Raw genomic sequence first — 24,704 nt, 5'->3', positions numbered from 1 at the left:
TGAGTGACCTGTTATATTTAGGCTTTTTTGAATATTCGTAAGTTTGTTCTTGAAACAGCTGGCCAGTTGTTCTCACCTCTTGGATGAGGGAACCTTGGAATTTATAAACAATTTTAAAGATTTCTTCTGGCTTATTTTCCACCTTATCAATCCTTCACTCATAGAATTTCCTTATAGAGGTGTTGATAAGTTTAGAGTCTATATTTATCTTTGTTCTCCAGGATATAGTTTTTAAACCAAGCTCTTTGGCCTTCTTACGCGTTTTTTTCTCCTGCCTCAAAGCTTCAATAAACCTGTGTCAAGAGATCTTATCTGGACCCATCATGCATCTGGGGAGTGGGGCCAAGTTTTCCCACTGAAGACCAAAAACACCTGTACGTCTGAATCAAGTGGACCTGGAAAGTTTGGCAAAGTGTTTTCCAAGTTGCTTAGAAAACTATCCCAAGGTGTGAGAAAATCATCCTTTTTGCCCTATTCCCCACCATATTTTGACTGGCAGAGGGTCAGTGCTCTGATGAAAAGGTATATTGTAATTGGGCAGAACGACAATTGGCAATGACAGATCCTGTAAGCTCCTACTATATAACTGGCAAGGAGGGTCAAACTACATACAAGTCCATAGTATAATAGGACAAAGGAGTTTAGAGGCCCGGTAGATTTTCTGCACTAGAGTTTACACTGTTGTGTGCCTGCTGTCATTTTTAATGGCAGTCTTGCTTTGCAGGCGGTCTTTAAAAGGAAATGATATGCAAATTTGACTTTGGTGCCAGATGGAGAAGCTGGCCTGGTAAATGATGTCCACTAATGTAAGTAGGCACCTCGCACCAGTTCAGACAACCCTTATGATGATTTAGGATGTCTTAGACAACTGTAGAAAGCTCTCTAAGTGGTACCTGTGAAGAGCAGACTTCAGGCTTAGTCCAGGAGTGTAAAGCAGCTTGTTTTTTCAGAATGCAATCTTATAGTATAGATTCAATGGAAAAAAACACAAAGTATTTATAACAATATGTATTTAATATATAATACTCTTTCATATGTTCCAGTAGCTCCAACATGGAGATAAACACAATACTTCAGCCAACTAACACAGGAAACAGCACTAAATACACAGCGGGCCCCCGGGGGGACCAAACCATATACTAAGAAAGTGGTATAGAACCACGACTTGAGTCAGGAGAATGCCGAGAGGACGTAGAATTGCTGGGGACCCAAGGAACCACCCAAGGTAAGTAAAAAAGGGCTCCATGGGGAGTGTGTGCACTGTGTGAACACAGCTGCGTGATCCGTACAACTCTGTGTAAGTCACGGCTGGATTTTCAAAGATTAAGGACATTTCCCAGTAGACCCTGAAGAAACCCCTTGGAGGACAGAAGGTGGAAGAGCCACTCCACCCTTAGATACCCTCTTACCTACACCAGGGAAGCCGGGTGCATAGGGATGAAGTGGTGTCGGAAACCGCTGTTTAATTCAGTGGAGGATTTCAGGAAAGTAACTCTGCAGGAAGAGGAGAAAGTGCACAAGGGAATCCAAAAGCCAAACGTGGATTCTTAAAAAGAGTACCTTAAAGCAGAGGGGACAGAGCCTATGTCACTCAGGAGTGACCAGGAGACTTGGAAGATGAATGCCATCTGATGTCGGGTGCTTCAGGTAAGAGGACGATTACCTCGACGCTGGAGCTGTGGGGACTATGACCCTGAGTATTACCAGGAGCCGCATACAAGCTGTCCCACAAAGGATGTTGAGTGCTGAGGGGAAGGGGTCCGGCGGGAGCACCAACAAGCCAATGCAAATGCCACCCATGCAGAAAGTCAAGAAGGTGTAAAGTTGGGAGCAGCAAGCTCCAGGAGACTCACCAAAAGCAGGGGAGTCAGGGTAGGCCCTGAGCAATCAGAGGAGCCCAAAGAAGACAGATGACCCTCTGCAGGACCCACAGGCCGAAGACACTGGAGCTGAAGGAGGACCTCAGGCATCTTGCTAAAAAGCAGCAGGTCGCCGAGCACATGATGCGTTGTGGCTGAATATCTTGGTGGAAGAAGTTGCCGGAGGTTGGGGCTACTTGGAGCCACTTGGAGCCTGATGCACTTGTTGCAAAGTTTCCAACAAGCTTTTGCACTTGCAAAAGAAAGTGGTGCACATTGGTTTGGTCATTGCAGCCTCCACAAGGGATATTGGCCTCAAACTTGGTGAGAGGGCAGCTCAGGCATTGCGGGATGTAGTAAATAAACACCTATGTTGTGGAATCCCTTCGGTGTTCACAGGAGCTTGGAATCGACAAACCGGTCAGCAGTGATGCGGTGCCTGTGAATGCAGGGAAGTTACTCCTTCACTTCAAAGTAGATTCCTTCCAGTGTCTTTGATGCTCCATAGGAATTGGAGGGTTTCTGTATCAAGCACAGACACACACAATGCAGAAGACAAGCAGGGAGACAAAGACTGACCTTTTAAGTAGTCCAGAGTGGCAAGATATTCAAAGTGGTATTGTAATTGAACCTTGTCCCACAATGATTCTAGGGAAACACCCTCTGTTTAGCCTTTAAGTATCCTAGGGACAGGGCTGGGATGATTCAGGGGTGCCCCCAGGCTCAGGTCTGGAGAGGGGGGAGTTTACTCCCATGTTCTTTGATTAGTTTCGTGCAGGAGCGAACAGCTCCCAGAATAGGTTTAAACTGGACTTTGCACACGAACACCAAATGTGCCGCTCACGCAGATTTTTTTGCACTGGCAAGCACACCCACCCAGCCCCAATACACTAAAGCTTGTCTGGGAGGTGGTCACACCTCCCTATGATAGGCTGCCTATTGTTCCACCTTCCTCTGCTCGAACTTGGCTCAGCAGCAGGAGGGCAGGTCTCTGGTCGCAGCAACCATTTTGTGCTGTCCGGCTCAAGAAGGCTGGCAACAGGAACACTGAGAGCCTAATGACGGGCTCTTCCAGTGCTTGGAATAATTCCTCCCACGCCATTTATGGTATGGGGTAGGATTCCAACGTGTTTGATACCAAACCTGAGAGGATTCGTTGCAGCCAGTTTTGAGATGTTATGCCTAATTACGCAGTGACCCTCTATATAGTACATGGCTTCTTCACTGACAACCCGGGAGAATGGACTCCTTAGGCTTCAAAGGTGTCCTGCTCATGCAGGGGCACCCTCTCACTTAGTACCAAGCACCCTGCCTTCAGGATTGTCAAGGGCCTGCTATAGGGATGACTTCTAGGTTTAAGTGCAGAGACCCGCAGATATAACAAACCTATATCTTTAGTAAGTGGTACAAGCACCAATCTACATAGGGTGCAATGGCAGGCCTGTAGTTGCATTTTGCATGATCCCCCATGGGTGGCACAATACATGCTGCAGCACATGGGAGGCCTCTGGGGTACCTATGTACCATATACTAAGGACTGACAAGGGTACCCCAGTATCCAACCTGGGATGTACCTAGGTATTGAACACAACAGTTTAAGGAGGAAGCAGATAGACTGGGGTCCTGATTAGCAGGATCCCAGTCAGACTAGTCAGAAACAGCAGCAGAAACAGCAGTACATCAAACAAAAAGTGGGGGTAACCATAAGAAGCAGACCCTACGTCCTACACAGAGGCACTTTCAAAGTGGTAATCTACATTATTTTTTACATACGGGTCATCCATAAGGTCTCCCCAAGGTGCCCGTGTTGGAGGGGGGGGGGGGTTGCCATGTAACTATAAGCAGGGACATTATAAAAATAGGTTTTATGAGCCCCGGTGAGGGAAAAAACTGCAATTCCGTTTTCCCCATTGTATATTATTAGATCCATAGGCGAACATAAGAATGTTAATAAATGATAACTATTGATAGGAAGGGGCCAAAAAATGTGATTCAATGACTTAAAAGATGGGCAATGATAAATCTAACAACTTGCTACTATTTAATTTATCATAACTAGTACAGAAATGACGTTATAGAACGTTCTATTTTGTAAGCCAAACGCCAACCTTCTAGTAGCCTTGGTCAGCCTTAACTGGCTTAGCTAGGCTGCCTTGGTGAGGTGATAAGTGACCGCTTAGAGCAGGGATGTAGAGAGCGCTGCAGCTGCAGAAGATAGCTCATAAAGAGGGGCTGGGTGAACCAAACTAGGCTTCAAAGAGAAGGGACAGTAAAGGAATGCCGGGCCTCCCTACCCCCCCCACATTCTGTACCCCCAGCCAGATGGCAGGACCAGGAAAGGTATTTGCAGAAGGGAGTGTGCCAATGCAAACGAGCCACACCAGTAGGTTGGTTTAGCAAAGTCTTACAGGGTTCAAAGTGCGCAAGGAAGGAAGAGAGTCAATCCGGCTACCTTCAACAGCGACCTGGCATGGATTTCAGGTTTGTCCTGCTGAAAGCGTCGAAACTCCAGACTTCCAGGATTTGACAAGGCCTCTCTGACAATCAATCCAATGAAGTTGCATTGAAATAGTCCTTCTGACAATTTTTATTGTGCGAAGTTTCTTACTTATTTAATGCTTTGTTGTTTTTACATGATTTATATACCGGAGTTAAACAACCTGCTCATAGCCAGCTACTGAGAGTTGAGTCAGGGCTCATATTTTGAGACCTTGTCTGGACCTTAAGTGGAGTGGATGGCGTGTTGCTAGTGGTAGGTGCATACCGCCCCTTACTGGTAATCCATCCTCCAACACAAGGGATTCTAACAAAAAAAGGTTGCGTTTTAACTTGGATGGAGGAAGCTTCACAGCTATCATGTAGGGTTCACCTGCCTTAGAAATGGATCAGGTAATGTTCGGTCCATGGAAGAGTTAGAGGGGGGGTGGGGGGGGGGGGGGTGTGTGTCAGACATACTTAAGTACTTAATGGAAAAAATGTGTCCGATGGTGTGATTTCCCAATTCCCCATGTGTGCGGAACTGGCAACTATTTGAGAGAGGCCCAGAGGAGCCGTCATTTCTTCAAAACGGAGTGCGTCTTCGACAGAAGGGGAATCCTAGTGAATATTAAAGTTACTTCGCACGATACAGTGCAAGAAGCGTAACAAAACCTGTGACACCGCTTCATTCGGAAGGGCCCGCATGGTTGGGTGTCCTATAACTCGGAAAGCCACCAACAGACAGTTGGGTATTCAGTGCTAGGCATTAGACTAAAGCCTTGTCTTCCAGTAAGTTGTCAACCCGAAAATAAGAGCACAAATATGCGTTTAGAAATAATAGCAATGCCTCCTTCTCGACCATGAATTCGGTCTAGGGTCTGAATTTTGTAGCCTCCAGGAAAGGTTTGACGAGGCTGACAGCCAGGTTTCAGAGATAAAAAGGACGTCGGGCCCCATCACATAGGTCATGCAAGCGGACGGCGAGCTTTTGAGGCGGCCACACATTTACAAGGAAAGCTTTAAAGGGGTCTCTCTTTGGTTGGTGGCGGCGCTACGACAGGCAGCTCTTAAAGGGTGGGACTTGACTAAAAGCTGCATAGACTGCAGGCGGGAGCAGGGTCTGCCTCACGAGGGAGCAGCGAGTTAGGACAAATAGTCCAGATATTAAGGGCGAATAGCTCCTCTCTCTTACCGAAGAGTCTCTCAGACCAAGGGTGTATTGGCTGGCACTGACCTCCTCTGCGACGCGGATGGGCTTGCCTTAGGAGTGCCTTCACATCAGTGGCTCGTCTGCTGCCCCATCTTCCCGTGGCTCTCCTAAATAGCATTGAGAGCCCATCCGAGAGCAAGCTGCCCTGCCCACTGCAGCAGTAAAGCAAAGGCAATGCAATGGAATTACACTCCAGCCACTACAGGGCAGAAAGGAAGGGCCAGTGCAATTTCAATTCAATTTTAAAAAGCCTCAACTTCAATAGAGAAACACCCCCAATCATTAAAGATCGCAGCGCAAAGAGACAGTTTTAAAAACAGGATACAAACGGCAATTAAAAGAACTAAAAAATACGAGATGAAGCAGAGTGCTTCTTACTTTCCAGCTGGATACACAAAGCAGATCTGTTCCAGTAACATATTTCAACATCTGACTGAAGATTCCAAAATGAATGAATAAACGACTTTTAAAGCGCAGATTTCGCCCATGGGCATCAAGGCGCTAAATGCAGAACAATATGCAGGCCGACAAGATCACACTCAATCCAGCCTCTCAGGGAACAACCAGGTCTTTAAGGTCTTTCGAAAGATTGGGTGTGAGATCGTTGCCCCGAAAGTTCATCAGGGAGAGAATTCCACAAGTTAGCAGCAGCAACTGAACATGCTCTCCCGCCCCATCTCATCCTTTCAAACCTAGGGACCAGGAGGAGATTGTTGCTGCTGACCTGAGATTCCCCGAGGGAGCACAATGTTGGAATAAGGCCTTAATGCTCGCCGGGCCCAGGCCGTAGTAGGCGTTATGAGTGGGGCAGAGGGTTTTAGCCAGTGCAGCGAAAGAAGGGAAGACGAGGCGCAGTGATGTTTTGGTAGGTCCATTACCAACCTTGCAGCGGCATTCTGCACCAGTGGTAGGTGACACAGCTGTCCTTGGTTGATGCCCAAATAAAGGGTGTTGCAACAGTCCAATCTGGACAGTATTAGTGCAACAACCACTTTTTTGCGTGCAGCAAATGAAAGGAACTGTGAAATTTTCCTTATGAGCCTAATAAGCCCAAAGCAGGTAGCCACTGTCATGGAGACCTGCAGACTCAAAGAAAGGGAATTGGCAACCACAACTCCCAAGTTTTTACCATGTATGTATGTATCGGCATTTATATAGCGCACTACTTACCCGGAGGGTCCCAAGGCGCTTCGACCGCTGCGAAACCCTTCCTGGCTTCCCTGAGAGATGGTCCCTTAATGGGTATCTCCAGGGTGAGACCAGGCATCCCCGGCGGTCTGGTGGGGCCGTTAGTGAAGATGAGGCAAGCTAATGCCCAGAGTTGCCGAGTGTGATCGCTGATCAGAGTGGGCACCGAGGCGAGAGAATTATCGAGTCGCTGACCCTGGTCCAGAAACCTGCCGCGCCGGGAATCGAACCCTGGTCCCGGGCCGTCCTCTGCTCTCGGGTCTGCCGCCTCTAACCAGTGAGCCACACTACTTCACATGGGAGACGGGAGCTGGGAAAGTGCCCAGGGAATCAGGCCACCACTCCCCTGACCAGGTATCTAGCTTGTCCCTAAAGATATTGTAAAGGTTTTAAATAACCATGCACAATAAAGTACTATTCCCCCTAAAGATCAGGAAATCCTTCTTCAATTTCAGATAGTTTTGTACCATCCATGACGAGACTGCTTGCATGCAGTTTTTAAAATTACGAGCGGAGTCTCTGACATTATGCGTGATGGACACCATTATTTGAGTGTCGCCCGCATAGGACAACACATCCAGCCCAAACGATTTCACCACCCTTGCAATAGGGGCCACATAGATATTAAATAAGGTAGGGCTGAGGGAAGATCCCTGTGGCACTCCGCAAACAAAGGAGGTAGGATCCGAGTAGAAGCTTCCCAATTTGTCTAAAACCTCCAGCAGGAAGACTGCAGGATATATCTGTGGAAATCCTCTTGATGTGCCAACCAGGGTGGTGTTTTGGAAAATGGGCAGTCCCCTCCTCCTCAACTACACCCAACTGGTTCTGGGACCGGTTCTGCCTCCCTTTCTGCTGGTTCAAAACTGTTCGAAGAGGGCTTATGGAACAAAAGGCTTCCCTCCCCCAGGTATCCATTTTATGCTTAACTGAGTGAGCAGGCCTTATCCTGGTCCTTTTCAAGTTAATGACACTCTCTGCCCTTTGAGTCCCTAAGAGGGGTATATATAGAGACAAGTAAACAGTTCAACCCCACAGGAAAATACAATTAAAGGGAGTCTCATTTAAGAGGACAGAATCCATTCACCCACCAAGGTTGCATGCTTCATCATTTGGGATCTCCTCTTGGTTGCAACCTGGTGCAGCCAAGGAGCTACAACTCCATGCTAGTGTAAAGGAGGAGCTTGCGAATGTTTTAGTGTTATCTGAGGGCTAGATCACCTAAGATCGATGGAGCACGAAGCAGTGTGGTGAAAGTGCGTGATGCAGTGTGCGAAATAAGTGAATTAAAATTGGCTACCAGGAGAAAAAAAAGTTTATTAAGTATCTTGTGGTGTCAAGGGTTAAAAAGCAGTAAGGGCGCGATCTAAATAAAATGTGCCAGCGCGTCAGTTAAAAAGTTGAGAAGGTCTGCTTTTTCACTAGGGCGCTCGCACATGTATTTTCCTGTGGGGTTGCACTGTTTACTGGTCTGTGTAAATATCCCTCTCAGGGACCTGCGGATTCTTTGTTGTCATATATGGTAAGGGGATTTATCTGCGCAGGTCTGTAAACTTCCCTCAGACCCTCTTTTCTCACCTGGTACTACATTAGTCTCGGACCCTCCCAAACTGCCCATACTGGGATAATATGTCACACCTCAGACCTAGGACTTCCGATGAAAAGCATACACTTTGTTCTTGCCATGGGAACAGTTTTCACACCTCATAAGGGAAACTGCTGCAAGGCCTTCTGCCAGCAGGATAATGTCCATTAGCCTACTGGAGACTCAGGCAGGTAAAGTGAATTTTTAAAAATCACTTTCCCTAAATTTTGATTATAAGTTGGACTTTGCCATTGAATTGTATTTTTAATAAACACTTAAAATAGTTAGAATTATTCCAGTAGATGGTCCTAAACTGGAGAAACTAGGATTACGATTTTAGTCTGAACTTTAGTTTCTCATAGGACAGCTACGTCACTTCATTGTAAAAATAGCTTTTGGGGATAATCACTGTAGGTACATGCCAATATTAAATTCCTGCATGTAAAACTTTTAAATACTATGCACCCTACCTTGTGGGCGTCCGAGGCCTTCTTAGAGAGTACTGGTTTTATTTGAAAGTAGTGCTTCTTTCCCGTTAGAAACTATTATTTGAACAAGCTGGTCTGTATGCTTCAAAGCTGAAGAAATCAGGCTGCGCTGGTGGCAATTTTAAATAATTTTAGTATTGCTATTTTGGTTACTGCCCAGCTACGAAGTAAAAATGTAAATCTCATAGTAGAACGCTTGATAATACATGATAAGTCCTGATTGTATATGGGATTAAACAAAAGCAACAAAACCACAGGTCTCAGAATGCATAAGAAAAGTCCTGCATTGTCTGAGCTACAACCTTGGACTGAGGAAACTGGGGAGCTGTGCAATGGAGCAGAGAATAGACTTGCATGCTAATGAAGTTTGATCCATGAATGGATACCAAAAATACTACATTTTACATCTCTTTGAGCATGCAAACCTAGTTGAACATCTTTATCAATTAGTCAACCTAGGGGAACAAAGGCTTGCCTGCCCCCACATGAAATACATTAATGCAAAGACAAAAACCCTTAGTTTAACAGCAACCTCAACGAAGAAAGACGATCACTTCGATTAAGAGAATGGAAATGGCGACAACACACTTCCTCTCCACATCTATTGCAACTAAGACTGGCCAGGATACAATAAAAGTATTACTGACTCAAAAAGACTTCAGGAAAGAACTGTACAATGCAAAAAATAGACTGAGGAAACTATTCGACCTTCTAAAAGATGAATTCAATAAAACGGCCAAATCAGCAACAACTACCAAAAAAGTCGATTATAAGCAGTCAAGATTTCTCCTCCTTCACAGCCAAAGCCAAATCGATGGAGGCGGAGCTCAAAAAACCAGCTGAAGACCCTTGTATTACTAAGAGCACCCCAGTTCTGGAATGGCCTAAAAATAATGCGGGATGGTCAGAATTCAAGCCTATCAGTGATCGAGACATTGCAAAGATCATCCCGATCATTAAACCAAACAATCAAGTCAAGTCACACAAGTCTTTATTCGGTACAATAACCATAAAAGACATCACAATATAACAAACAACATTTTAAAAACGTACAAAACATTATTAAAACCAACATAATTCAAAGAAAAAAGCAATGTTTCTACATACGCACATTAAGGAAAAAAGAACAGAAATAAAAAAGAAAAACCGACCATGCTGTAAGTTTAAGCGTTTCAGCTAGACATATAATGAACTGGGATAGAAATCACATATGCTCCATGTAGAAATAGGACCATCGCCTATATGACGCTGCCAGGATTGGAGAAATGGAACCGCATAGTTGGACCTAAATTTAACAAGTACCAGATCTCCCACCAAGTCCTTGCGTAGAGGTCCTAGCCAGCCCACCCTTCTGACGCTGAGTATGGTCCCATCAATATTTGGCGGTAGAGGTCTATTTTTGGTTAGCCAAAATGAGACCTTGTTTCTAAGGTCCGTATGGCTTTCATGTTTCCCCCTTGTAAGTTCAGGTACTCCCGAAAGCACACACACAATGGGGGCGGCCTCTGGAGGCAATTGAAGGTGTTTAGAAGCGGGCGTCAGAGTTTTACGAGTGACCATGGTTTCCTTGTTTGAAGGCAATTGTTTATTTGGCCCTACTGTAGGGCGGGAACTATGTACATTTTTAGCCTGGGGATCCAAGCTATTCACATTCCGAGATGCTGACTGATATTGGGTGATCTTGTTTTGTAGGGGGTTTTCCGGCATTTGTGTGGCTACCAAAGGCTGAGGTTGAGTGGGTATAGATGTAGTTTTTACAGGAAATGAATTAGCCTTAACTGCTTCCTCGATGGCCATAAGCCCATCCCCTATGCTGACCATTTTGTCCATCAGAGGGGATAAAATAGACGTTATAAAGTTCTCGATTGAAGCCAGAAAAGAAGCATAGATTGGTGGGTTCAAAGTACGAGTTGGAAGTTTTAGTAGATACAGGGTGGGGATTTGGTTTCTGTAGCTTGGCCCGTCTCCCATGATGATTAACACCTCCTCGCTTCCTTTTGGCAATGATAGGCTTGGCTGGATTGGTGATAGATGCCAAAGGCGAATTTACATGTGATCGTGTTAAAGGGGGCTCATCCTGAGTACTAGGAGTTAGTTGAGATTGATTGCAGGGCCGAGGGCTAATATTTGATATGGCACAGATGGGTGGATTAATTAGCACATTGACAGGTTTTACGTGTTCGTATTTAGTCTTACACAGGTTATTTAATTCTTCCAGTAATGAGATCTCGGGAGCAGGGTCAACAAACTGTAAAGGAGAGTACATATTGAGCGAACTATCCAGGGCGGGAGATTGCTCTAATCGCTCAAGGTCCCTAACAATGGGGAGCGTTAACCTCTTTAGATAGTGGTCCAATGTGCCTCTGGTCATGCCACTATATGCGGCATCGTTCCTGTAACCCCCCGTGCTAGTGAAGACATCAGCCATCCTTCCAACCTAAGCAGTTCAGCGAAACCGCTTTGTAGACAAAATAGTGGCGACCAGTTTGTAACTGGGGACAAGTAAAGGGAAAAGTACCTTTATTGGAGAAACCGCATCTCCTCGAGATTAGCCAAGGGGAGTGGCCCCGCCCCGACCTCCTCTGGCCTCTGATGGCCTTAGATGGCCCCGCCCTTCTCCCGGGCTTCTCCCGGCGCCACCCGCGCGCGTCCCGCGAGGGACCTCTGCCTTTTGTGCGCCTCCGTGCGCGATACCCGGTGGGCGTGTCACCGCCAAGGATGCTGGGGGCTGTAGTCTCTCACACGGCTGCCGCGTGATGGAGGAAGCGGCAGCCGGAGACCAACAGCAACGGAAGAGCAGCGTGACCCCCGGTGAGTTGATAATGCCCCTGTCTGCTTCTGAGACCCCCAGAGACAAACACTCACTACAACGATCCTTTACCTGCAAAGTGTTGGTCTTCATTAAACCAATTGCTCATTCCCTCATGGATACAGATCATGCGTCATAGGCACAAGGCTCAATACCGGACTGTCTAAAAACAGGGCAAGTCACCACAATCTTAAAAACACAACAGAGAACCCCTCTGACCCCAACAATTTTAGACCATGCAAGCCAGAGTCCAGGAAAAATGCGTACAACAACAATTGAGCCATCATATCTCTGAATTCAATCAGCTGAAGGACTGCCAATCTGGTTTTAGACCAAACCATAGTACTGAAATAGCGATTCTGCACATCGTAGAGGATGTCTACTAGCCCTTGGCCGCAACAAAACCTGTCTCTTAATCCTGCTTGACCTCTCTTCGGCATTCGACACGGTGAATCATGCCAAAATACTTGATCGCATGAAAAATAGGATGGGGTTGGAGGGTACAGTCCTGAAATGGTTTAGATCTTTCCTAGAGAATATAACACAAACATTTACAGTCAACCAAACACTATCTGCTTCGTCCAGAAATGCGATCGGAGTGCCCTAGGACTCAACACCACCAGCACTATTCTATTTGTACGTAGAGCCACTCACATAAACCTTACAACCAACATCTCTTTCCACGTGTATGCAGATGACACATTTGTACGTCAAGATTACATCAATACTACATTGACAGAAGAGATAGCTATCATGAACCAAGCTCTAAAGAGTACCATCTATTGGCTAACCAGTAATCACTTAAAGCTGAACCCTCATAAAACCAAATTTCTGATTCACCGACAGTAAAGCGCCACAAACTACCTAGAGTGGACCAACCTGATCACAGCACTAAACTAGATGCCGAGGATTTTGATTCTACCAAATCCTTGGGAATTATACTAGACAAAAACCTGACTATGCTGTTGCATATTAACACAAAGGCAAAAAATGCCCAGTTCTATCTAAGCTACCTTGGAAAACTGAAACCCTTCCTAAATAAGACAGACCTTAAAACTGCAGTCCAGGCACTAGTAATATCAAGGATCGAGTACAGTTGCACAACCTAGCTGGTCTCCCCAAGATTTCAACAGCCCCACTGAAAGCCTGTCTCAATGTGGCCGCAAGACTTATAACAGGCTCCAGGAAGTTCGACCAAATCACCTCTCATCTGAAATTGCTTAACTGGTTGCCTTACGCAGCAAGAATACAACTGAAAATGGCATGTATTACCCATAAAGCGATTCATTGCAAAACACCAGCATACCTAGCCCAGAAAATAACACTATCACGGAGTCAGGGAGATCTACTACTGAAACCAGCCCGTTTCCGTAGGAAAATAACTTATGACCAAGCGTTCTCTGGCGCAGCGCCTAGAATTTGGTACGTTCACCTCCCTAACATTAGAAGAATTTCGTCAATCTCCACTTTCAAAAAGGAGACCAAATATTTTTACATTAATAAAAATACCTACTATAATCGCAACGGATCAGTCATTATCATGGATCCCCATGATCATATGCATGCTACCTCTCACCGAACATTAACCTCTTTGGAGTACCGTATTTATGTTTTTTTTTGTTTTTTTGTAAACATAATTGTTTTCGCAAATAGTGTGCACCTACTGATGACTTGGTAACAAAACTGTTGATAGATATATTAATGTAAAGCGCTCCAATACCCCACTCAGGGTCAGGTCTGCTCTATATAAAACACCAAAAATAAAAACAATAAATAAATGCTTTCCTCTGTGGAGACCAACGCACTCGTCGTTAGATTCGCCTTTACAAAGCACATTTATGCCACTGGTTGTCTTGTAGTGGTCTCTGCTCTCTAGAGTGCCTTTCCACAGAGCACTAGGATATTTCACCTAGCAATCTATTTATTGACTGCATGCAATGGAAATCACTATATAGATTCTGTGCGTTTTGATTAGTGAATATTGTATTACAACAGCACCAGTTTGTTGCTAGGGTACTACAGAATAGAGCTTTCAGTGGAACAACTTTATACAATGTGCACAGTTTAGCCCATTCACATACATCAGTACTTACAACACAACTCTTGAACCGTTCCAGCTCCAGTTTCAAGAACTCCTCCACTGTGAGTGCGCGGAAGTCCTTCTGCATACTCAGGAAGCCGCAGGTGGCCGAGCGCTTAGCGTGCTCATGCCTGAGAGGAAGGAGAAGAGGCCATTGAATGGATGGTTCAAAGTACTGCACTGGCCTTTAAGCAAACAGTCTTACTGCAAAGACAGCATGAATGCATGGGACAATGGATGACAATGGGTGGAGACCCCCAGAACAAGAGAAGTCATCCAGCGAAAGGCGTACGCAAAAAACTGATCAGTCAAAGATCTATATTGGTGGTGAATGCTCGGCACCTGGTGTAGGTTCTCCTATGAGATTAAGTACATTAGATTGGAGTCTATGGTGCAGTGAACAATGTGAAATGTCAGCCAGGCTGGTTTTCATCTCCTGGAGATCCTGCGACATTCAGTGATTGTGAGCCTTTCCATGAAGACAAAAAAGGGAACCAAAGGTAGTGTGAGACTTGAATGTCAAAAAAAAGATTTGGTGCCAACTATCTTCCAATATGGTATTTTTCATTGTGAGTAAAATAATTTCCAAGTTATAAGGAGCCGCAAAAAGGGCCACAGAGGATGTAATCAAATTGAAGCCTTTAAAAATAAATTAAAATAACAGTATTTTCACTCCTTAAAAGAAAAGAGATGGAAAGTAGGAATAGGACTGGAGACAGGCTAATAGAAAGGACAAGAAGCTAAACCACATTAAGTCTGGATGCTTTTTTGCAAAAGGTTGGTAGGTTAGGTCACGGAGTTAAAGAAAATATTCATCAAAATACACACTAGAACATTTTCATTCTACCCAAAGCACGAAAGTCCTTCAGGGGCAAGGTAATTGCCCTATCCTCACTTACTTCTTGTATTCCTGAAGTTTCCCTGACTGTTTTCTTTATTTAACAGAACTAGGAAAGGCTGGAGATATGAAAGGACCTATGTATATTTGATAAAACACTTGAGGAATTTAACATTTAAACTAACTTTGATAATTATTAATTCTTAAGTGGATCCATTTATGTTCAATGTATCTATATTTAGATTCATATAAAATTGCCTCTGCATTGTATATTTGCAGTGGTTTTCAAATGATTTTAACTTGCTTCATGAATTGCATATTTTATTGTGGAGATAGTGAGTTCTCCAGGTGGAGGAACCAGGAGAATACTTTTTATCATGTTCATGTATTGCGGTCTATTTATCTCATGGGTGGTGGGGTTCACTCACTTTGAGTAAGGCTTGTGAAAGCCGAAACGTGTCAGTGAGTTGGCAAAACACACAAGGTGATGGATGGAATGTTGCACATTGACAAAACACTCACCCCCAGTAACAGATCTGGGTTTAATCCATGGTTATTTTGCTCACCACGCCACCCCAGTTCAGACATGGCAATATGCAAATCAGTCTTGACCCTGTGCCTCATGGGAACAGTCCAGACCGAACTGCCAAGCCATGTCTTCCCTGGACCAGAATGAAGCATCCTAGGACCGGTTTCCGTCTATCAGCCGTCATCAGCCAGGATAGCTGGACTCCAGTGGCGTAGTGAGTTGGAACTGGCGGCTAAATAAAAGGAAAATAAAGAAAAAATTGCACATATACTGGAGTACTTACTGATTTTGGCTTGCCGACTCAGTTAAGGAAAATATATATATTGACCAAGACCCCAAGAGAGGTTGAAACGCATCTGTTTTTGTGCCATTAAATCTTTAACATGTTTACTAAAGCAATTGGAGTGGCTCGTTTTTCCCTGCTGAAGCCTCGTGGTTGGAAATTCTGGTGCAATATAATATAATTATATATATATATATATATATATATATATATATATATATATATATATATATATATATATATATATATATATATATATATATATTTTGTCCCCCCCACAGTGCGGAGGATCAGCGGAGCTAACCGATCTAGAGAAAAGTTCACCACATAAACAAAGAAGAAATGGCAGCCATTTTAGATCTCTGAGACTCAGTCTCCTGTCTCCTGTCCTGATAACAAAAAAATAATAAGGGGGCTGAGTAACTATGATTTTACTGTGAACTCAGAGGATTTGTGCTAAAAAAAAAAAAAAAAAAAAAAAGATTACAAATAAAAAAAACGCTGTATCCGGCTCCTTCATTTCCCATTGAATGGGGCCGATTGCAGGGAGCCAGCGGGAACCATTTGGCTTCCCTCAAGGCACACTACAAAAACTAAAGCTGTGGATGTCCTGGGTGAAAATGGAAAACCTACAAACGTTCATTAAAAAAAATATTTTTTAAATAATAGAAGGGGAAGAATAGTGAATGTACATAATCATTTGATTATAAATATTCGTGATTTTCTGACAAAAGAATATTTATGCTTTATATATGTTCATGTGCTGACCCCTCCATAAAGCCAATAGGCCCACTTTTTATACTTTGGTTCTGACCCTTTCACATATTCAGTGGGTCTGCCTTACTTAAAATTACACCTTTGACATCACATACTCAGCTCCATGTGCCTGCTGGATTTGGCACAGGGCGTGGCCGTAGGAAAACTGTGCACAGGAGTTTGCATTTGATCCTCTGTTCCACCTAAAGTCAGCACTGAGATGGTGTGATGTACACCCTTTACATCACACCCCTTTTTGTACAGCCTTTAATGTGCATCTGTGTAAACTATGTTGGCTTGGCCAAATCAAGACAGGACCATTCTCATGGTGAGGGCAATTGGTTGTCTATGTGGGAGAAGGAGACGGGGTTGCAACAAGCAGCAATTGACATGCCTTTGGTGCAATCATTGCACTGCCTTTGGCATAATTCGTGACTCCAAACAACGCACACAAATCAACACTGAAGGCGGAGCTGGGACACAGCTTGTGGAATCAAAAAGCCTCGTATGACGAGAGCAGAGCATGCGCTGCTTACATCAGGCAAGACATAAAAAAGTGACAGGGCCAACCCAGCCTGTTATCGTCCAATCTCTCTGTTGGATTCCACAGTTAAGTTTGTCAGACAAATTATGTTAGATAGGCTACAGGTCTGGCCGGAAGAGCGAGCATTAATAAGCGACTTACAATATGGCTTTCGCAAAGACCTCGGAACAATTGAACAGGGCCTTAATTTACATATTCTTTTAGACAAATACACTAAATCAACCTTTGTTGATTTGACAGCTGCATTCGATTGTGCGATTTATGATCATCTGTGGCAGATTTTAGAGGGGTTAGGGATGGATGTTTTAATAGTTACTTTTTAAAACGGCTTTACTCAAAAGTACAGGCAAGGGTACGCTATGGGCTGGGTGGAGAATGTACCGAGCACTTTAGAGTGATGGATGGTGCAAGACAAGGCTGTATCATTGCTCTTTTCCTTTTCACACTTTATATAATGGTCTAGAAACAAATCTGATCCAGGAGTGCAAGGATTTGCCAACAGCAGCTAATCGTCCCGTCCCCGCATTGTTGTACGCGGACAAAGCGGTTTTATTTGCCCGAATGCCGCTAGGTCCCAAAGGGTTGTTAATTTGTTTGCTAATTTTATGTCAAATTTGGGTCTCACTATAAACTGTTCAAAAACGTTTAATATAAACTGTGGGGCTGGAAGCAACATGAAAATTAACACTTTTTTTATACAATTGAAGGCAATCGAGCAGACAAACTTTTCCTATTTAGGAATTGTTTTTGATCACACGGGAACATGGGTTCAGGTGGTGAAAGCAAGAAAGCTTTTTATTAAATCTCTGGTGGCATTATCGAATTTCAGCAGGAAATTGGAAAAATGTACTCCAGTTGAACTGCTTCAGATCTATAGAGCTACGTGTGTAGCAATTGCAAAATATGGTGTGGGAATATGGGGGTATGCAAATGTAGGCTCATTACAAATGGTAGAAAATAAGGTTTTGGGTTTTCATTTGGCAGTGCCAGATAGCACCCTAACACATGTTTGTCACTTGGAATTGGGCATGCCCTATTTAGAGGATATCATTAGGATCCAGCCAATCTTATTGTGGCATACAGTGTGGACTGCCGATGAAAGTGATTTTAATCATCACATCCTGAAGGACGCCTTGGGAATTGATGGGGTCAAATACATAAGATGGTTAGGGCATATTAAAATGTTTCTTGTTAAATTTGGACATGCAGAATAGTTTAATGATCCCAATTCTACGCGTGAAGTCCCCAGGAAAGAACTTAAAAAGATAGCGGTTTGCGTTTTTTGGGCGAATGCAGAAGCACCTTAGAAATGAGTAAATGAACGGTTCAAACCCATTATATAATTTTGGCAACTCCAACAATACAACCGTACATTTTGTTAGATACTGGAGACTATGATAGATTCTTGCTATCACATTTTAGACTTAATATTTTATTTAGATGCTTAATCTTTCCCGAACAAAATGACTGGTCGAAAATGTTATGTACTTGCCCGAGCGATGATAACTCTGCACCAACCATACATAGGTTTTTTGTAAATTATATATCAGCCCAAGAAGGAAACGGATTTTCCTTCTACTGAGAAAATTTGGCTTGAGACAATGCCGACCTGCATTTTTGGTGTTAGAAACCTTAGATGACCAATTTACGATTGCTTCTGCGACAGCTTTTAAAAAAACAATAGTTTTAAATATCGTAAAACCATTATGATGTGTATCTGAGAACTGTATTTTTATATTTGATTAAGATATTGTTATTGCTGGATTGTGTAATGTACTTTTATGGTCAACTTTGGAGCACACCCTTTGCCTACTGCGATGCATGAGTGTGGTTGAAAGAGATCCTTTTATGATTCCACTTGGTTGAAAAGGCTTTTTATTAACTGCTACCTGTGTACATAAGATGCCCTGAGCTTTGGGCATGAGAGTGGGATGAGAGACCCCCTTTTCTTTGCCTACTGTGTCCCACGATGTCCTGGGTTGGGATGAGTAGGGGGTTGAGGGATACCCACTATGAAGGTTTATTATATCAAAGAGTGGGAAACGTGTTCTTTCCTGAATTAAGTATATTTGCATTCTCTCCCTAGGTTCCATGATACCTGCTGCTCGACCTCTAGGTGGGTGTGTGATTTAATAGAATGTTTATGTGCTTGAGAGATCAGATGGAGAGCACAGGCTGAGCAGTGGGAGGCTGCTATGGTGAGACATTGGTTTTACATTTATATTACATCTCTAAGCTTTAATTAAGACTATTGTCTTTAAATAAACATGATCATAAAACCTACACCACCTGCCTACAAAGGATCTTTCATCAGGGCCGGACTGGGAGCCACAACCGGCCCTGGCAAAGTGCTCGGCTACCCCCTCCTCCACCCCTCCCCATTCGGGGGGTGTTGGAGGTGCAGCCAAGCTCTTTGCCGGGCCGGTTTACGGACGATGTTGCAGTTTTGCTGAAAAAACAGCCCTGTAACAAAAAAGGCGCCAGGGGGCCCATAACCGGCCCCCACCCGTGCGGCCCACTGGGGGATTGCCCGGTGCCCGCTATGGCCAGTCCAGCCCCATCTTTCATTGACTGCAACAAATACTTTGGTTCTTATCAATTCAAGGAAAGCTTTATTCCATTGTTTGATAGGTCAATCATAAAAGCACATAAAATGAGACAATAGTTATTTCAGAAATTAAAATACCAAGCAAATAAAAAATGTTATGAATAATGACAAATATCGAACATTATAAAATTGATCATATTTCAGGGAACAGATAAGAGATTAAATAGACCTAGATTTCCTTTTACTCAAGACTCGTTTTAGAAAAGTTACGATCCTAAAAACATAGTGCACATTGTCCAAAAGTTGTAGTACAAGGAGAGCTGGTCGACATTGCTGGAGATCCAGTGATTTCAGAACCAGTAATAAGAAAACTTTCCTTGCATCAAGATAAAATTTACAAAAAAGAACGACATGTATCGTAGACTGTGCTGAATGATTATCACAAACATTTATTGATCTTAATAGAGCTAGACTTCTTTGCTGAAACTGCATATGCCCAAGTATCATTTTAGTCAAAGAATTCCGAGGTACGAAAATCTTAGTGACCCCAATCTTCTGTCCTGCCACAAACATGTCCTTATACCTCTTGATGTCATGGCCACACCACATAATGAAAGTCTTTTAAGTATTCACTCTTAATGCAAGATCTTTCATAAAACTAGAAAAAGTATCTTAAATCTTCTGCCGGCCTACTTGTGTACGGGACATCAATACTGCATCATTGGCGTATAAAAGAGCTGGCATTGGACGCCCAGCTACTTGGAGGAAGTCTTGATTACCTTTCAGGAGTGACTCGCCCAGACCATTAATATAAAAGATTGAAAAGTAAAGGGACCAGGACTCATCCTTGCTGACCCCCCTCGTTATTGGAAACTGGGCCGAGCATTCACCCTTTAAGCCATAATGTAAACAAGCCTTCACATCCGCATAAAAACACTACAAGAAATAAATAATCTGATCATCAACCGCCATGGCTTCTAATGTTGACCATAGTTTATTGTGAACCACGCAGTAAAAGGCTGCTGTGAGGTCCACAAACGCCAAGAACAACTTTCCCTGCTTTGCCAGAGTGTATTTCCCACTAGAATTGGAAGATTTAAGCTCTGATCTACCGTCCCCAGATCCGCACGAAAACCATATTGTAAATCGGACGAAATCAAATTGTCCTCAGCCCAGTCCTGTAGACGTTCTAATAATATGCGTTCCACTATTCTCGTCATAGCATCCAATAAAGAATAGATCTGTAACATCCTGGATCCTGCCGGTCCCCCTTTTTAAAAATTGGAACTATAGTGGATTAAAGTAGATAAAAAAGGGGTACGGAAATTAGCAGCAATTACCTGGATGATTATTGGCCCCCACAGAGAAGTGTTCGACTCTTATAAATCTACAGCTACCCAGTCTGGGCCGGGAGCCTTACCACCCTGACTTGCAGAGAGTGCCCCGTTCACCTTGTCAAAGGTGCACTGCAAATCTAAGTGGTGGTGCGATGGTACCAAAATGTTTTCCTCTTCAACGTCACTCCCAGTCACATCGAAATTAGCCTCACCATTATATAGTTTGGAAAAGTGTTTGATCCATTGTTCTTCAGTGATGGCAATTTCAATAGCCAGTCCTTCATTGGTCATAAAAGGCGCTGTAACCGCCTTCCAGAACGCCGAGCTATCTTTCTGTGTAGATGCTTTATGTAGGGCCTCCCAGGCCTTATTTTTCAAAATAACTTTCCTGTTTCTAATGGCTCGCTTATAATCTGTTCTAGCCTGCCTCACTCTAACCAGTTTTCTCAGAGTCTCATGTAAAACAGCTTTTAACTTAGAGTATGCTAAAGTACACCCAGAATCAAACCATCCACATGATAGGCCCCTACGGTATTTCCGCATTAACAAAGATTCTCTTACTGCATTAGTTATCAACTTAAAAGAGGATAAAATAGTGTCTGGGGCAGCGGTTTCACTCAGACAGGTTCTTATCATTCTCACTTGATACACCTGTAATTAACAGGGAAACCCAACAAGTGTGCTCAGAAGCTGTGGCAGAGAGGTCAAAGCAGAGAATCTACTGAAAAAGGCAGAACATTACAGATGGGTGCTGGTGGAGCTGCGTCGTTACCTCGGGGTCTTGTGCATTGTGACGTGTCGTGAGGTTTAGGGTCTTTTTTTAGCTTTGCTGTATGGGTTTTCAAGTGTTGGTAATAAGGGTCAAATGAGGAGAGATCTCTGTGGTCTTCTTGAATTATGCTGGTGTCTATTGTTTACACCAATGGAAAGTTCCTCCTTGGAGGCATTATTGCCTTTGGATTTCATTCCACTTCCCTTGGCATCCTTTGTGTTTCGTTGATGGAAGTTGTTGAATGTCAGCAACCGTGATTGGGAGTCTGTTGTGTGGAATAGGAGGTGGATTATAGGTTTCCTTACTCTCCAAGAAAGATCATCAAAATTCAATCTGGGTGGTGAAATGTTTACGTTTTCCAAGGGATTTTTTTCATGCTGTATTGCCTGGGAACCAAATCTCCCAGAAATGTATGCTACACTGGACCGAAGGGTTTGAGGAGCCTGTTGGTTGCATTTCTGCAACATTTTGAAGCTACACTGAGAAGGTTACACTGGCAGGAGTGAACAGGGTATGGTGAGCTACCTGGAATTCCCAAGCTTGGAGGTAGGTTCTTAGGCACAATACTTCCTTCTTATAGTTAGAGGGGTATTTGGCATTTTTTGTTTCCTATTGGTTTACGGGGTAAAATGTAGAACTTCAATTCGAATTTAATTTCAAGTCTTAATTTTTTCTTTTAACCATCTCCTCTTGTGATGCATGGATTTTCAACATGGTTGTTGTGCAGTGGAAGATGTAGAGTGACCACAATGGTAAACTGTGTTGTTGTGTTACTACTTTTCTGTGAACGTGAAAATGTATTTTATTGTTCGAATATTTAAAATCAGTACAATCTACTAACAATGTAAAAGAATTATCTAAAAACAAATAAGTTAAATTCCCTGCTTGTGACTACGAACTGGTGGAGCATAAAACCTTAAAAACAGTGTCACATTCTAGATATACAGTTTGAGTACAAAGTACATTGGTTTTTAAATGTGAGGTATGGCCGCGGCACCCATACTTCCGGGCCAACTGATTTCTTTATGAGGCTCTATTTTCGCGGACAGTGCAGCTCGAATTAGTTCTATGAATTTCCCCAGCCGTGCAACTGTTTGAGTTGAGGTTGAAGAAAAACATAAGTCAGAGATTTTGCTGCATCGTGTGAGGCCCGGAGCTCTGACGATTGGGGTGACCCAACGGTGCCTCTCACTAGCTAACTTTGGACAACACCACAACAAATGGAGCCAGGATTCCTGATGGTAATTGCAAAGTAGGCATGCTGCTAATTTATCCGGGCGGGCCCGCTTTGATTAAAGTCCACAATGGGTAATGCGAGGAGCCTCATGTAAGTGATCTTTTTTCGGGATTGGTGATAGTGCTTGCTCAAGATAAGGCTGTGATTTTCCGACTTTATAGGAGGCGTCCAATGAAGAAAGATTTGGATGGTGATGCAGACTTTCCAGGTCTCTTACGTGTGATATGTGCTTGACCTGTCTGTTCACAGCTCTTTCCCATGCAGCTATTGAAATGTTAGCGTTGTCCAGGTTTTGCGCCTCCATTTCCAGCAGTTTTGTGGATACTGACAATTGTGCTTGCCATGGGGATCCGCTTTCTTCAAAGATTGTTTTGATTTGCGCTTTCAAGGCTGTTTCTGGAGCTCGCAGGGGACTAATGTAGTATTTTATAGTGTCGCCAAGGCAGGAAACATCCGGGCGAGATAGACCCAGCTCCAGCCTTACTCTGGCTCTCCTGGCTGGTCGTGGGATGCCTAATACTTTCTTGTATACGGAAATTTGGTAACTCATGAAGAAGTTAGTAAGGGCACCAGGAAAGGTTAAGTAGCTGTAGTTGCCTGAGGGCACTACTTTAGCTTTTTTTCGGTTAAGACTTCTCAAGCTGCAGATGATTCCGGATCCTTTGTTTCTTAGGTGTTTCAAATGAGCTGTTGATTTTGCCCCTTCCATTAGCCTGAGACCCAGATAGTTATAGCTTTTACAAGATCTAATGTGATGGTCACCTAGGCGCCATTGAGCCGTTTTCTTTCGATGGTACTTCCCAAAGATGAGGATCTTGGTCTTCTCCTTGTTTACCAGTAAATTATTATTTTGTTTGAATCTGTGTAGCGCTTCTAAGGTTTTCTGTAGACCTGACCTAGTATGGTCCAAGATTACAAGATCATCCGCGTATTGGAGGATTTGAAGCTGCACATTCCCCAACTTTGGAATAACTAGATTTGCCCCCTCCAGGGTTTGACCCAAGTCGGATGTGTAGATGTTAAAGAGTAAAGGGGCAAGGACGCACCCTTGAAAGGCAGTTATTAGTTGGGACCTTAGTTGTTAACAATGTTTGGCTGGTCTTGATGAGTACCCAGGTCCCATCGTATAGAGCAATTATCGCCTTTAACAACTTTTGAGGCGTGCCCCAGTTGGTAAGTTTATCATAATTTACCACGATCCACTCGGTCAAATGCTGCACTATAATCTACAAAGCAGCAAAACAAAGGGGGTTGAGAGGGCTGAGTCGCACGTCTGGACAGATGGCCGAGTGCTAGGATGTTATCTATGGTGGAGCATTGAGGTCTAAATCCAGTTTGGAAAAATGGGAGGATGTTGTACTCCTTTACCCAGCTTTCTAGTTCCTTCAGCAACACTCTAGCATATGCCGGCTTCGATATCTAGCAGAGACACAAGCCGATAATTTGAGTTTTGTGCGGTCACCTTTTTAATGTATCGGGGAAAGTATTGAGCCACTTTTCTGTGAGTGATAGCAGTTCTCCCTATTACATGGACATTCAGGGCCTAGTCCGCTGCTCTGTCCACCTGTTCAGAAGGCCACTGAGAAACTCAGCAGAGGGCCATTCATTGATCACTAGCGACACATTAGGGCCCAGAGAGACAACCGCTGTGCCAGACTCCAGTCTCCGGTCACTCAGCTCCCAGGAGAAGGACTTTGAGTGATGTATTGAGGATCATAAAATGTTAGTAGAGGACAATATGATCTGGACAAAAACCTACATTTTCACGCAGCTGTTGCAGTACAAGCAAAAATCCACCATTTACTCTTTGGAAACTATTTGTCAATCACTAGCTGATATTGAAGCATGCCCCTGGTATCCTCATTACCACCCTACAGTGACTTTCAAACAGGAGAAAAAAATGCCCTGAAGAACAAATAAAGATACCAAACATAATTGCAGGAAGTAGTGAGGGCCTATCACGAGAAGCATAAACGTGTCCTGTGAATTTTATGCCACCACAAATGTATATAAATGGAATGGTTGAGAAAGAAGAAACTGAAGTTGCAACTCACCAGGGGTGACCGTCAACCCTCCCACTCACCAGGGGTCACCGTCAACCCTCCCACTCACCAGGGGTCACAGTCAACCCTCCCACTCACCAGGGGTCACAGTCAACCCTCC

At 43.8% G+C, this 24,704-nt stretch overlaps 1 protein-coding gene across 1 annotated transcript in view; it reads right to left on the bottom strand.

The window, feature by feature from the left end:
- LOC147718178 (baculoviral IAP repeat-containing protein 5.1-like) overlaps window positions 1-24,704 on the bottom strand; it is a 103,648-nt gene that overhangs the window by 26,418 nt on the left and 52,526 nt on the right. The window contains exon 3 of the mRNA XM_086966636.1: window positions 13,711-13,828. Within this exon, the coding sequence (XP_086822762.1) occupies window positions 13,711-13,828 (118 nt within the window). The remainder of the gene's footprint in view (window positions 1-13,710; window positions 13,829-24,704) is intronic.

This window comes from Lissotriton vulgaris, chromosome 4_1 (genome assembly GCF_964263255.1).
Source record: "Lissotriton vulgaris chromosome 4_1, aLisVul1.2, whole genome shotgun sequence".
Lineage (NCBI taxonomy): Eukaryota > Metazoa > Chordata > Amphibia > Caudata > Salamandridae > Lissotriton > Lissotriton vulgaris.
Note: the sequence above shows the minus strand (reverse complement) of the source record. Positions and strands in the feature narration are given on the sequence as shown.